Below are 14,246 nucleotides of genomic sequence, written 5' to 3' on the forward strand. Positions count from 1 at the left end.
ACACTCGTGATATTATGTAATGAAAATTGAATCTTTGAGGTCTTCCTCCACAAAATCCACAAGAAAAATAGCAAGTTCCAATAGACGGGTTTCCTATAAGATATTGTACAAGTGGAGAGACAGAAAAAAAAGAACAAAAAATTAGGCAGACTTTTTTAATGTTATAAAAGGAGCTCTTTGGGAATATATAACTTTTGTAAATGCAATGTGTATTGTGTAAATATGTCTGTATATATAAAATCTCACCTATCAAAACCACTTGGACTAAATAATTATAAGAAATAGATACCATTATAGAAGAAACATAAAATATACTACAACATATCTTCACATGCAACAATAAGCACTATTTTTGCTCAGTTAACAAATGAGGCCTCCCTAATTTCTTTTCAGACTGAATGCTGACCACTGAAATAGCACATCCTGTACTCCTAGAGGGAGCCAAGTTAGAAAGCAAAGAAAGTGCTTGCTTGCTGAAATAATTCTCTCCTTTCCTTAAATAGGGAAAACTCACTGGTAGTGACCTGCATGAGCTTCACTCCTGAGCCCTATGGAAGCTGGATCCCCTAAATCCAAACAAGCTGTAGTCCCTTATGGAGCCTGCTGAGAATACCAAAGGGGAAAGGCATTCCACTTGTTAAGTGTGTATTATTTGAGCTCAGCAGAAGGAAGCTGTCTCCAAGCTGCATGCAGATTTAGCTACTCAAATTCCATAAAATGTAAAGTACGACACTGACGCTAAACCCTTAAATTTTATGAGGCGGTAGCTTTGGGGAGATGGGAGTCGGTAATAAAAGCTGGAAGCCACCAATATTTGGGTCAGTGATTTGAAAGCAGCTCAAGTCAACAAAGAACTAAAACTCTCAATGTTGGGAAAACTTGCTTCCTTTTATTCTAAAAACCACAGTCCACCAGAGGAAAGGCACAAATCCCGTCTTTCCTATATCCTTTAAATTTGATTTGAGAATAAATATTTTTAGTTTTCTCAAAGCCGAATTACCACCTACTGGAAGGCCGGCGGGTAAGCTGACTACAGCTGAATGTTTCTGCCCTTCTCCTGCATGTGACTGGATGTCTTCTCACTGAACCGCAATGACTAACCACGCTGCTTTTGCTATTCTCCACATTCCCAGTCGAATTGACTATAATAATGATGATGTCATGTCTCAGGTTAAGCATCTATAAGAATGTACTTTAGCATTACAAAACAATTGTGACTACAGAAAATACAAAAGTAGCTGGGCACAGTGGTGCACGCCTATAATCCCAGCACTCAGGAGGCTGATGGAGGATCTTGAATTGGAGGGCAGCCTGGACTACACAGTGAGACCTTGTCTCAATCAATGAATCAATAAATAATAAATAAGTAAATGAATAAATAAAGTGCAAAAATAACAGAATATACTATAGTAGATATCATGATGAAGTAATCCTACTTAGAAAAGATAAACACACATAATTCCCAGGTCAATCACTGTGCATACTAAAATACAGTCATAACAAATTAGAGAAAAACCTCTTTCAGGATGACTACATCTTCAACCCTCAAAAACAAAAGTGTAAAGGACAGAAAAAAAAATTCAGGCAAATAAAGTACTATGTAGCAATAAATAAAGGATAGCATTTAAGGCAGAAAAGGTTTGACCATCATGTAAATGTGAACAAACAGAAAACTGGGCCTGGCGTCAGCGGTTTAGCGTTCAAATCCTGGTTCTGCTGCTAGCTGACGGTCTTCCTGAGGTGAATCCCTCCAAGCTTCCAGCTTTCTCGGCTCTAACACGATAATATTGAAGCAAACATTTCACAGATCGAGGATCAAAGATTTCTTACAAAGGATGCATTGAATGAAAACTGAACAGCATCTGATCAATGACATTTTAACTAATCACCTATTAAATAATAGCAATAGTTTTTCAAGTGCCTAATAAATGTTAGAGTATCAGGAGGTGCTTATACTCATTGTCTTTCCTTTTTGCTTTTTTGGTAGCATTGGGGTTTGAACTCGAGGCCTTGTGCTTGCTGGGCAGGCACTCTACCCCTTGAGCCACCTCCCCCAACCCCCACCCAGTATTAGGTATTTTTTGAATAAGGTATCAGGTTTATGCCAGGGCCAGCCTGGACCAAAATCCTCCTATTTATACATCCCACATAGCTGAGATGACAGAGCACATAGCCATGCACACTGAGATGGGGTCACCCGAACTTTTTGCCAGGGCTGGCCTTGAACAGCAATCCACCCAATCTCTGCCTCCCGAGAGCTACGATTGCAGGCATGAGCATGACAACGAAGCCTGGGCTCCATTACCTATTTTATTCCTCCCTTTAAGTCACAGGCAATATCAAGCCTGATAAGAAAAAGTAAGAAAGTTGCTCCAGATTATAAAACAGGTAATAAATGGCAAAACCATGGCTCGAATCAGTCTGGATTTATAGCCCATGCTACTGCAGGAGTTCCTTAGGCTTAACCTGCCATTGACAGGAAACGAGGCACACATGACACATTTTCCAGGTAACAGCGAACTCTAAAATTGTAGGTAAGTATGTCTAAAACAATGTACAACACTTCCTTTTTTACTTTAATTAACTAAAGTGGAAGCCTCTTTTCAACAACTTGGGGTTGTAAGAGTAGATGTTCTGATGTGGGTACATGTGTAGGGCTGTTTGCTTTGAAGCTTGGCAACTCCAGCCCCTAGGCACTGGCAGTATAGCTCCCAGTCCCGTGCCCCAGCCACAGTGCAGCCAGTTAGGAAATTACCCAAGTCAATATGGACTTGGGATAAGAACTTGAATGTGGCTCCTACTAAAAACATCACAATCAAGTTGTGTTATTTTCTTCTTGCTTCCTTCTGGAGTATAGCTGTGATTCTTAGAGATGGACGTCCCTGAACACAGACCTCCAGATAAATGGAGCCTTACTAAACTAATTAATATCTTCTGTCACCTGATCCCTTTAGATTTCAACTTCCTGAATCTCACCTTATTGCTGTAAAAATAGAATCACAGTATTAAAACACACAACCTCTAAAACCTATTGTAGAGGGGAACTACTCAGATTTATCCATTCGTAGTTAGCTGCTTAACAGCTGAAACACAACTCACTGAAAAAGAACACAACACTGATGGCAAACTTGGTCTCGAACTATAAACTCAACACTGGTGGTGAAGGTCAAACGCAATCCAGAAATGCTTCCACCAGGTGTGGGGTGCACGCCCATGATCCCAGATACTTGGGTGGTTCCAAGCCAGCAGGGGCAAAGTTAATGTGAGACATGATCTAAAAAAACAAACTAAAAACAAAAGGACTTGGAGGCATGGCTCAGGTGGAGACCCCAAGTTCAATCCCCAAATCTCCTCCCTTCCTGAATTAGCACAACACTGCGCACACAGTGCCTAGCCCTGATAAAACGAAATGCAAACTCTCTGGGTAAGGGAAGTATCTTTTGCAGGGATTTTGAACTCAGAGCCATGAGCTTGCAGGCAAGTGCTCTACCACCTGAGCCATGCCCCCACACCTTTATGCTTTAGTTCTGTTTCCAGATAGGCTCTTGCACTTTTGCCTGGGCCAATCTCAGACTACAACTCTTCTATCAGATCATAACCCTCCTATCTGTGCCTCCCAGAAAGCTGGAATTACAGGAATGAGCCACTATACCCAGCTTATTATTTGACATAGGGTCTGGCTAACTTTTTTCCCAGGCTGGTCTCAAACCACAATCCTCCTATCTCTGCCTCTTGAGTAGCTGGGATTATAGTGTGAGCCACCATACCCAGCTGATTGGGGAACAGGGTAGTTTCTATCTCATTTTTGGTACCTTATTCCCAGAGCCTTGCACCTTTCATGCAGCAAGAGTTTCAAAAGTGTGAATGAGTGAGCTTTCACCCACACTTTTATACAGATGGGGTGTGGTTGGGGAGAGAATGTGAATGAATGAATGGATGAATGAAAATGTCAATCATTCATTCATCAAGTGCCTACTACTCCCTCTTCCTCCACCACTACTCCCTCCCTCATCACTCCCAGGGAGAGAAAATAAAGTGCTGTCTTCTGTGAGATTGCTAAAACATCTGTAGTAAACAGTGGTATAAAAGAAAGAATCCCTATTTTAAAAGGAAGACCTCAGTAAGGCTCCATGGGAAAAAAAAAAATCAATGTTTATTTTCTCAATTGCATTGATGAATACAAGATGTCTGCTTGCACTATTCACAATAGCCAAGTTATGGAAACAGCCAAGATGCCCCGTTACTGACGAATGGATCAAGAAAATGTGGTTTCTATACACAATGGAATTTTATGCAGCCATGAAGAAGAACGAAATGTTATCATTCGCTGGTAAATGGATGGAATTGGAGAACATCATTCTGAGTGAGGTTAGCCTGGCCCAAAAGACCAAAAATCGTATGTTCTCCCTCATATGCGGACATTAGCTCAAAGGCAAACACAACAGGGGATTGAACTTTGATCACAAGATAAAAGCGAGAGCACACAAGGGAGGGGTGAGGATAGGTAAGATACCCAAAAAACTAGATACCATTTCTTGCCCTCAACGCAGAGAAACTAAAGCAGATACTTTAAAGCAACTGAGGCCAATAGGAGAAGGAGACCAGGAACTAGAGAAAAGGTGAGATCAAGAAGAATTAACCTAGAAGGTAACACACATGCACAGGAAATCAATGCGAGTCAACTCCCTGTATAGCTATCCTTATCTCAACCAGCAAAAACCCTTGTTCCTTCCTATTATTGCGTATACTCTCTCTTCAACAAAATTAGAGATAAGGGCAAAATAGTTTCTGCCTGGTAGCGAGGGGGTGGGGGAAGAGAGGAGGGGACCGGGGCAGGGGAGGGGAGGAAGCGGGGAGAAATGACCCAAGCATTGTATGCACATATGAATAATAAAACAATAAAAATTAAAAAAAAAAAAGATGTCTTCTTTCAACACACAGGGTTAAATATCAAAAACAATGCATACTTTAATACTTAGAACAGAATCATAATCTCAGGTTTTGACTTTACTTTGAATATTTTAACTATATTAATCCCTTTTTGCCTTTCTGAAACTGGTGGGTCTATTTGAGCATTATAGACAGTACAATATCAATACTCCAGATTTTTGTCCATTTTTATTTCAGACATTTAAACTTCACTAAGAATTACTAAAACAAGCTGGGCATTTGTTACTAATGCCTATAATAATCCAGATACTCAGTAGGCAGAAAAAGGAGGATCAAGATTCGAGGCCAGCCCAGCAAAAGTTAGTAAAACCCTATCACAAAAACAAGGGGTGTGTTGTTGTACATACCTGCAATCCCAGTTTCTTAGGAGGCAGAGGTGAGAGGATGATAGTTCAAGGCCAGTCTGGGCAAAATCAGCATGAGACCCTATCTTAAAAATAAAAAATAAACTAAAAACTACAAAGGCAAAAGTACCAGTGGATATAGCTGAAGTGGTAGAGTACACAAGAGGGAAGCCCTGAAGTTCAATACCCATTATGTTAAAAAAAAAAAAGAAAAAAAAAAACTATGAAAAAACACTGTCCCACAGTCATGAACCCTAATCAGGTAATTATTTCATGCGTGGTGTCATCTGTTTACCATGTACTACCAACCCTTATTAACAAGGGCTCTCTACATTAAATCAAGGTATCCATTCAATACCTGTTAACTTTGGATTTTTTCCAGTTGTCTTTTTTAATACCCAAATCCACATATGATTCGGTGAGCTCTATATTTAATTCTCCTTCTGAGTCACTTGGAAGTATGCCTAGTCTTGCAGCAGATTCATAGAGAGAAATTTCATTTTTTAGTTCTGTTAATTCCTCCTAGGACATAAAATTAGTGAAAAAATTTTCATTATTTCCTAGATGAAGAAATCAGTCATTCTATGCTTCAAAATTTGCCTTCATAATCAACAGAAAGCAGAAAAACTTCAGATACACTATTATCATGTATTCTAAATAACTTCGTAAAGGCCAGCACGGGTCATGTTTTCAAACAAATAAACGAATGAAAGAGAAAGCAAATGCAAGTGGCTTCTCTCACACCTCTCTCACTTACGTATTGTCTTCCAGGAAAATCATCCCTTGAACAGAGATGCTAAAGACAGGGTTTTTGGTTTACTATAGCAGAGGCAAAGTGTTTGGTTTGCCAAGAACATGTTATACTCTAGCTTGCCAGAGTAGACAAGCAAAATATGTCTTCCAGTAGAGGAAATACTGGAACTCTTCTCCAGGACTTTCTTCTCCCCTCAGTGGAAAATCTAAGGAGCACTGGAGGTGGAGGTGAAAGAATGGTAGCTAAATTACATGTTCCCCACACCTGTGGATAAACTGATCCTTCCGGTGATGGGATACACCGTGTGAGGAAGATGGTGGGCAGATGGCAGGGAAAAGGCAGGGCCTGATCTACAGTTGACAGACCTGGGCTTCAAGACCTAATGGTAGGGTGAGATTCTGAACAATTGTTCAGAACCTTGGGCTGGTTTGAAGATGACCCAACCACCTCGGTTATACAGAGAAATCTAAGATTGAAAAAGGTGATGTAACAACTGCCTAATTCAGTCTCCCACAGTTTTTGCCCAGGGGCAACACTCACTTGCAAAGCCTTGTTCATGCTTTCGCTTAGAGCGTGTGCCTTTTGTGCTTGCTGCAGCTGGAGCTGAAGCTGAACCACCTCCTGTATGGAGCCTGCGGAGGAAAGAATCACAAGAGACGTGAAATGTAAAGGCACTGAGCATCTGTTATCTACAGAGCCTGAGTCCAGTGAGGCGGCAAAAGGTGGAGCTCTGCTTCATTACCACTATCTTTTCGGGACATAAAGGTATAAAGCCAGTGGACCCAGGAGAAGTAAGTCTGGTCCAAGATTATGCATGGTTCCCTGCATGTCCTTGGGGAGATGAAGGCATGGGCTACTGTGACCTTGTTATGAATCAAAGCAGCCATAAATACAGACAGACATCAGCACTCAGAAGGTCTTTAATAGGAGCGTACACTCCAACTCACAGTACGTGGAACCCACTTCTACCCTCCAAAAAGAAAACTACACTGTATTGCCTTTAGCTACTTCCCAAATGCTTTTATCTCCACCATCCCCCCACCTCCATATTGTGCTTTTGAAACTTTACCAAACTAACATTTTAAATGTGTTATGGGAGTTTCCCATTTAAAAGGGGCTCTCAAAATTAAAATATAAAAATAAATTTTTAAAAAAGTGACTTTCTTGGGTTTTCTATTATGCAGCTAAAGAAAATCATACTTTCAAAGCTTTAATGGCCAGGAAAAAAAAGCTCACCAAACAATGCCAAGTGAAAAAAAAAAGTATACATAACTAACAAAATATGATCCAAATTTTATTCTCCCCAACAGTGTGTGTATGTGTTTGTGACTTTCATGTGTCAGTTAATGAATAACCACTGACCAATCGTCTCAGTGTGAGTGATTTCACAGCAATAGGGCAGCTTTGTCTGTATGGCACTGTTTGTACAAATATTTGGGTATTTTGTTGCCTTTTACTCTAATATTTTATTAAAAAGATAATAACAAATGAAAGTACTGCTGACACTAAAGGGATACAAAGCATATGTCTCAAAGTTAATACCATGGAGACCATACTAGAAATCTTAAGCATGACAAAAATGTAACTCTCTGGTCCCAATGACCAGCTAAGTAGCTACTCTACTTGGGGAGTGAGGGTGAGGGGTGGGAATTGAAGAAGTTATACAAAAGGACAGATATGAATGATTACATGTTGGGTCTAAAAAAATCAAAGTATAATGGAATTTTATAATCACTTTTAGCTTTTAAAGCTAGAATTTATCTTACAACATGTATTTCATTCTTCAATTTTGCATGTTCAGCTTTCGTATGCTTTCAGAAGTATATATGGAGGGGGGCAGGGCATTGTCTATTCACATGCACTCATTGTATTTGAAGGAAATACATTCAGATGTTAACCACACTTATCTCTGAGTAGTAGAGTTGTTGGTTATTTTTATTTGGTACTTCACACTTCTCTGCATTTTCCAAATTAAGTAATAGAAATGAACTATGTCTTTACACATATACAACAATCTTTTTAAAAAGAAAACAAATTGCCATTGATGTTTTTTTCTGTCTCTTCTAGAGTTTTATAATTCATGGATCCTACAGTATTCTCTACATTTTATACTAGCCTCCTTTTCTTTTGGCAGTAGTGTGGTTTGTACTTAGGACTTTGCACTAGCTAGACAAGTGCTCTACCATGTAAGCCATGCCTCCAGTCCTTTTTTGCTTTAGTTTTTTTTTTTTTTTTCAAAGAGGTTCTCACACTTTTTGCCCAGGGCCAGTCTCAGACAGCAATCCTCCTACCTATCCCTCCCAGGTAGCTGGGATTACAGATGTCCACCACCATGCCCAACCAATACCAGCCTTTTGAAGAGACAGCAACTCAGCCAGACACCCACCTGATTGCAACAACTGGGCACACTGCTTCTGACTCTCCTCTAGGCTTCTTGTCAATCTATTAATGATCTCAGTCTTCTCTAACTTGGCTGCTTCTTGATTTCTTTCCAGTTGCTTCACCTGATCTTTGAAATGACAGCAAATGTCTTCCTAAGCAGAAAGAGTTCAAGAAGTCAGTTTCATGGCCAGTTTTAATAAATACTAAAAATGTTAATACATAATTGCACTTTAAGTCAAACATAAAATCATCCCATGGCAGCATCACCTCTTTCACTGGGTAAAATGCACAGGACAGAGAGTCAAAAGAACACACTTGTGTGATGTTGGGTAAGGTTCAACTTCGTGGTCTCTTTCTTTTTTTTGGAATCTGCTACAAAGGATGAAACAGATGACTCATAAAGTACCCTTCTACTCCACATCCACAAAACACTGCTATTCTAAAATTAGATTTCATTTGTGCCAAAGGAAATGAGTCACGTTCCTCTTTGCATTTTATGCTGCCAGTATAAATGTACATCTATTAAGGCAAACCACTTTGAATCGTGGAATTTGTATCTCAAGATAGCAAGGATACAGATAAACAAATGAAAACTAACTCTGTTCTGAACAATCAAAAGCTCATTCTGTTCAGGGCAACCAAAAATACTCTTTCCCTCCTCTGAAATTCTTTTAAACTAGATCTGTTTCTCTCTAATGTTTCTCCTTCTACCTTTACACATTTGCTTTATCGTGAACATGCCTCTGCTGTGCTTTACACATAGCAAGTACTACAATAAACACTTGAAAATGAATGACAAAGAAAGCAGAGAGAGAAGTGTGTGTGCGTGTGTCCATGGAGATGTATAAAAATGTAGAATATAAGGCTGGGGATATAGCTCAGTGGTAGAGCACTTGCCTAGCATGTGCAAAGCCCTGGGTTCTATCTCTAGCAGTGCAAAATACAAAACAATAATCAACAACAAAAAAAGATAGATTAGATAGATAGACAGAGATGATAGATAGATAGAGACAGATAGATGATAGATAGATATAATAGATAGACACAAATAGATAGATGGACTGTGTATACTCAAGTTTCTCAAAAAAGAAAATGTGTTTGGGAGAAATGAGTCATGGGAGTCCAAAGCCCATGTAGAAGAAACCACCTCTGATCCATGTATGCAATTATATGCAGAGTCTAACACCAGTACCATACTCTGCTGAAAAAGAATAGTCACAGAACATACCAGTGGGAAAGCCTTAATCACAACCTTCAGCATATGTTTCTGGAGTCAGAAGCTTGCTCAGCACAGAATCAAGACTTTGCTCTATCTTCTACTTTAAAGTTCTTTTGAAGCAAAGGGGTAGGATTTGGGAATGGGGGCTAGGGCAGGAAGTAAAATACAGAATTCAGAGGCACAGGGTCGAACACAGGAGAAATTCCAATGTAATTCTGTCAAAGTCAGCAGAGAATCAAAAGCCCTTCAAGTAACCCAGCATGGCAGAGCAGCCAGACTCCACTCTTCCCTTGCCACCCAGAGGGACCACTGTCCACTTTAATTCTACTACCTTCTGTTTGGCCAAAGTTAATATAAGCAACATTTTTTTTATTCATATGTGCATACAATGTTTGGGTCATTTCTCCTTCCTTCCTCCACCCCCCTCCCTTACCCCCCCCCACCCACTCCCTCTCCCTCCACCCCCTCAATACCCAGCAGAAACTATTTTGCCCTTATCTCTAATTTTGTTGAATAGAGAGTATAAGCAATAATAGGAAGGACGAAGGGTTTTTGCTAGTTGAGATAAGGATAGCTATACAGGGAGTTGACTCACATTAATTTCCTGTGCGTGTGTGTTACCTTCTAGGTTAATTCTTCTTGAACTAACCTTTTCTCTAGTTCCTGGTCCCCTTCTCTTATTGGCCTTGGTCACTTTAAAGTATCTGCATTAGTTTCTCTGTGTTGAGGGCAACAAATGCTATCTAGTTTTTTGGGTGTCTTACCTATCCTCATACCTCCCTTGTGATAAGCAACATTTTGAAAACTAAAATAATAAAAACTAATAAAACTGTATCTCAAATTCTATTTGTTTAAATATGTTATAAAGTAGACTTTTCCATAATTTGGTATAACCTTTATCTTTCCTCACCATTGCATATCCTCCACAATTACCAAATTCACATATTTTTCTACATAAAAGGAACAAAAACCTAATTAAAAAATCTAATGAAACTCATAAATACATATGAAAATAAAATGGTAAGCAATTATTGCCAATAATGTAATCATTCTACCTAGCACAGGAAAATTTAGGAGAGTTAGCTAGAAGTCAGAAATAACAACCCAAATCACAATGAATTTTAGGTATGATAGGACTTTCCACACTCTTGCATCTTATTTTCTTCTCCTCTTCCCTTGGGCTAAATTAGTTCTGAAATTACATTTGGAAAAATGTATTCTGAAATTATATTCATTGAAATGATTACCAAGGGTTTTGGAGCACAAGTAAAGCCAACACTTGACTCACCCTCAACTCATAATATTTTGTTCCGTTCTGAACAAACATATGCTGAAATATGCTCAGGCTTCAAATCATAAGGAGTGCAGACTTTCATTCCTATTTTATACACTATTTTATAGGTTGAGTACCCCTAACCCAGAACATTCAGTTCTGGAATACTTATGTAAACATAATGAGGTATCTTGGGAACAGGACTCAAGTCTAAACATGAAATTCACTTTATACTTCATATGTGCATTGTACACATAGTCTGAAGGCAATTTTATATAATTTTCTTTTAATACACATGTATTTGACCATGACCCATCAAAATGAGGATAAGTGTGGAATTTCCCACTTGAGGTGTCATGTCAGCCACATTAGTGCATACTGAATTTCAGATTTTCAGATAAGGAATGATCAAACTGTGCTCTCAAAATTAACTCTTCTTCCAAAAACTATTTCTTGATAGTCTTTATTGATAGGTGAGTTGCCAGATGCCAGGAGACCCAGAGATAGCCCCCAGAACAACCTTTCAGGTTCTGTCCAGCCTCTAGCTCCTTTCAGTCTGCATTTACTCTAGGACAACGAGTGATATGTATAAATACTGTACAAATAAAGGACTAGTAATGTGAGCACTGAAAAAGTAATAATCAGTCCTATAAGAAGGGTTTCCAAAATTAGAGGTTCAGAGTATATTCATAGATAAAAAATTAACGGCTTTCAAGTTTTACTTGCAATCTAACAGCTACCATAAATATCCAAGATTTTATGTGAGAAACCACATACTATCAGTTACAAAATATAACCAGCTTTACTTGTTAACAACAGTTACTCATTCGAAATCATCTCAACCTGTTCCTTAAGTGCAGTAACTGCAGCATCCAAATTCTTCTGTAAGGATGATACTTGCTCTTCATACTTCTTTGTGAGGCCCATAACAACATTATCATGCTGCTCTCTGGCTAGCTGGAGTGATTCAGAACGATGAAGGTCGACCAGTTGCTGCTTCAAGCTTTCCAGAGCCATTTCAGTTGCTCTGGACTTCTTGATCATCTAATAAACAAACACAGGATATCCACATTGACAGCATTTTAACATTATGATTTCTAGAGACTTTACTACTAAAACCAGCCAGGCCTTAATGACAGCAGAGAAGAAGGGGTCTCCCCCATTTATGGCCTTAGCTCCTTAAAACTTCCCTAGCTGAACCCACTGAGCCCATGGTTGCTGGGAAAATAGATTTCAGAGTTACCCGAGGAGCGTGAAAGAGGATTTTGCGCAGCATCATGACCATGGGGTACCAAGCAAGGAGTCTGCTGCTGGAGCACTGATGCCAGAGCTGTTGCACTACCCTGTGAGCAAAGTGTGTGGCAGCCCAATTGTTAGGTCACAGAAAAATTACAACTGTTTCTTGAAAAACTGGTAAAATCTGCCAAAAATCAAGTTTTTGTTTTATTTCAGGTTTGTTGTTGTTGCTGTTGTTAGAGGGAAGATTCTTTGTTGTTGTTGTTTGTTTGTTTGAGACAGGATCTCATCATATTGTCCAGGCTGACTTTGAACTCCTAGACTCAAGTGATCTTCCTGCCTCAACCTGGGAGCAGCTGAGATTACAGATATGTGTCACCATGCCTTGTTAAAAAAGTACTGAAAGCACCGTTGATACTGTAGGTAAAATAATGACCCCCAGCGGATTTTCTATTAGTTTTCCTAATCCCCCAAGCCTATGAATACTTTATGCTACAAAGCAAGAGAAAATTATGACTGCAGATGGAATCAAAGTTACTAACCAGATGACCTTAAAATAAATAGATTGTCCTGTATTATCCAAGTAGGTCCAATATATCCTCAAAGGTCTGTAGATGAGGCAAACTAAAGCAGAAAAGTCAGAATCAAGGAGACGTGGCCAGCAACTGCTGATCAGAAGATAGAAATGAGCCACAGGCCAACAAATGCAATGGCCTCCAGAAGCTGGGCAAAGCCGAAGATAGGATTCTGCCCTGGAACCTCCAGAAAGCAAGGTGGCTCTACTGACACCCTGATTTTAGCCCAGTGATATCCGGGTCAGTCTTCTGACCGCCAGAACTGTGAGACAAATGCGTACTGTTTATTTTATTTGACTTGGTTTTGTTTTTTGTATTTTTGGTAGTACTGGGACTTGAACTTAAGACAAGTGCTCTACCACTTGAACCATGCCTGCAGCCCTTTTATGTCTTTAATTATTTTTCAGACAGGGTCTCTTGTTTTCACCATGGCTGACCTCAGACCGTGATCCTCCTACCTATGTCTTCTGAGTAGCTGGTATCACAGGCATGAACCACCATACCCTGCTTGTTAGTCGAGATGTGGTCTTGCTAACTTTTTACCAAGGTTGGCTTCAAATCACGATCCTCCAGATCTCAACTTCCTAAAATTTGTATTGCTTTAAGACACTAAATTTGTGGTGGTCTGTTACAGCAATAATAGGAACCAATACACACTTAGCAATTCTCTTACCTTCATTTTCATTTTCATTTATGCTTCTCTGTTTTTAATAAACATAATATCTAACTTAGAAAAGATTACAAAGTTATAACCATGTACTATATAAAAACAATTTAACTTCTTAATTTAATAAATTTGTCAATTTTCAAAAGGTTGAAAATAATCCACATTATACCCCAAAATTTAAATTTCAAGTGAGATTGTTTTCCATTCTATTCCAGAGATCACCTATTTATTCCAAAACTGCCTTCTAATTTTCTAATTTGTTCCATAAGTAACATGGATTATCTGTGCTGGGCAAGATTCTGAATGCTAAAGATAGAATGACAGGACAGACAAGTCCAGCCTCTTCCTACGTTCTGGTGGGAAGAGACAGACAAAAACACCAAAAGAAATGAGATCATTTCAGAGTTATAAAACAGTAACAGAAAATACGGCATGATAAAAGAGAGTGAGAATATGGAACTATGTATGGGCTACTTTAGGGGAATGGGAAGTCCTTTCTAAAAAGGTGACTGTTTATTTTTAAAGCTAAGACCTGATGGATGATGAGGAACCACCTAGGAGACAACACTGTTTAAACTCTTTCATTAAGTGATCCTCAGACTTAGCTACAAGTTTTACCCAAAATCCAGCTCATTGTTTAACTGTAGCTTCATTTTTAAACTCCCCTTCAAAAAATGACATTACCCTCAGGAATCACCAATCTCCAAGATAAGTAATCAAACCTGTGACTATTTCTAAAAATCAAGTGGCTATCTATCCCATTAATCAAAGCATGTGACACTACTTTAAAGGAGAACCTAAAGAATAGATGTCCAGATGTTCAAGAAGCAACAGTCACCTTCACTT

The 14,246-nt window shown here is 39.1% G+C and overlaps 1 protein-coding gene across 14 annotated transcripts in view; it reads right to left on the reverse strand.

Annotated features, from left to right (window-relative positions):
* The window catches only part of Cep152 (centrosomal protein 152), a 96,767-nt gene that overhangs the window by 62,572 nt on the left and 19,949 nt on the right, over window positions 1–14,246 (reverse strand). For all 14 annotated transcript variants that reach the window (XM_074065904.1, XM_074065902.1, XM_074065898.1 and 11 more), the window contains 4 exons: window positions 11,766–11,966; window positions 8,435–8,582; window positions 6,589–6,680; window positions 5,653–5,816 (listed from right to left, as the gene is read on the reverse strand). In XM_074065904.1, coding sequence (XP_073922005.1) covers window positions 5,653–5,816; window positions 6,589–6,680; window positions 8,435–8,582; window positions 11,766–11,966 — 605 coding nt within the window. The remainder of the gene's footprint in view (window positions 1–5,652; window positions 5,817–6,588; window positions 6,681–8,434; window positions 8,583–11,765; window positions 11,967–14,246) is intronic.

This window comes from Castor canadensis, chromosome 2 (assembly GCF_047511655.1).
Source record: "Castor canadensis chromosome 2, mCasCan1.hap1v2, whole genome shotgun sequence".
In the NCBI taxonomy this organism is placed as follows: Eukaryota; Metazoa; Chordata; class Mammalia; order Rodentia; family Castoridae; genus Castor; species Castor canadensis.